The sequence below is a fragment of the Nilaparvata lugens genome, chromosome 3 (assembly GCF_014356525.2).
Source record: "Nilaparvata lugens isolate BPH chromosome 3, ASM1435652v1, whole genome shotgun sequence".
NCBI classification, from domain to species: Eukaryota; Metazoa; Arthropoda; class Insecta; order Hemiptera; family Delphacidae; genus Nilaparvata; species Nilaparvata lugens.
In genome coordinates, this window is record NC_052506.1 from 43693695 (window position 1) to 43695345 (window position 1651).

A 1651-nucleotide genomic window follows, 5' to 3' on the forward strand; every position below is an offset into this window, starting at 1 on the left:
CCTAAAAACATTACAAACAAAGAGCAACATAGCTTTTCAAGATCCTAGATGTTCATCAATTATGCATATATCTTGTTACGATAATTAATTTATCTTCAAGACAGTTCAAGTATAGTTTTCAGAGACGATGTTTGAAGCGTTTGAGTTTCAAAGATGTAAACTCTGATGAGCTTCTAGCAAAAATGTGATACATATAGGATACTTTCTTCTCTCAAAATCATTGGAAAAATTGATTCTAGCAATAATGCAGTTCTAATTTACCAACTATATTTTTAAACTTTACTGCCAAGTTATATTTAACCCAAGAACTTATCTAAATAAATTGAAAACTATAATTATTAAAATGTAAATTGAATAATTTCAAATTGAAGCATATACTCGTATGTTGGAAACAAATAATGAAAAGAAAAAAAATAGACTGAAACATGTATTGAAGAATAAAATGATTCCTCTTATTTATTCAATTCATAAAATCAGATTTTAATATAAATAACTTATATACTTTTTACAAATCAACATTCTTTATCTTGCATGTGCTTAATGAGATCAATGATTCTACAAGAATAACCATACTCATTATCATACCAAGTTATCAGCTTGAAAAATTTAGGATTTAGGGACATACTAGCTTTAGCGTCAAATATGGAAGACCTTGTATCGCCGTTGAAGTCTGATGAGACGACTTCATCTTCTGTGTAGCCCAGTATGCCTTTCATGCATCCTTCAGAGGCGTCCTTGACAGCAGCTTTGATGTCATCTATTGACGTTTCTTTGCGCAGTTTAACAGTAAAATCAACAACTGAAACGTTGGGCAGAGGTACGCGGAATGCCATTCCAGTGATACGTCCTTCAAGGCTTGGTATAACTTTGCCAACAGCTTTTGCAGCTCCGGTTGAAGCCGGTATTATGTTTTGCAAAGCTCCACGTGCACTCCTTCTCTTTTTTGGAATAACTGCATCGACTGTTTTCTGAGAAGATGTTACTGAGTGAATAGTAGTCATCAAACCTTCAACAATGTCAAAATTCTCGTGAATAACTTTGGCCAACGGTGCCAAGGCATTTGTTGTGCACGATGCATTTGAAACAATGTTGATACTTGAATTGTATTTGTTTAGATTGACTCCTGGTACAAACATAGGCGCATCTGGACTTGGGGCTGAAATGATCACTTTCTTGGCACCATTTGCTATATGCCCAGCAGCAGCTTTGATACTTTTAAAAATACCAGTCGACTCAACAACATAATTTGCTCCAACCTCTCCCCATTGTATAGCTTCTGGTTCTCGTTTGTTAAAAATGCTTATTCTATTGCCTTCAATGCACAGTTGGCCATCGTCTAGCGATAACTTTCCATTATAAACTCCGTGTGATGAATCATATTTAAGTAGATATGCCATATAATTCTCATCTATAAATGGATCATTTATTGCTGAAACTGTAATTTTTTCTTTTAGGGCTGCTCGCAACACAAGCCTCCCGATTCTTCCAAATCCATTTATTCCAATACTCATTTCCGTTGAGTATTTTGGTAAACAAAACTATTTGATTCAATAAATAAGGGATTTTAAAATTGTGTTGTTAACATATAACCTATCTCGTCATATGGTAAGTTAACTGATGATTTCAGTGGATTGATAAAACATTATTTTTT

The 1651-nt window shown here is 33.9% G+C and overlaps 1 protein-coding gene across 1 annotated transcript; it reads right to left on the reverse strand.

Annotated features, from left to right (window-relative positions):
• Positions 1 to 420: 420 nt before the first annotated feature.
• Positions 421 to 1651, reverse strand: LOC111058668 (glyceraldehyde-3-phosphate dehydrogenase). The gene has a single exon (XM_022346220.2). The coding sequence runs from the start codon at positions 1509 to 1511 to the stop codon at positions 513 to 515; it is 999 nt and encodes a 332-aa protein (XP_022201912.1). The 5' UTR covers positions 1512 to 1651; the 3' UTR covers positions 421 to 512.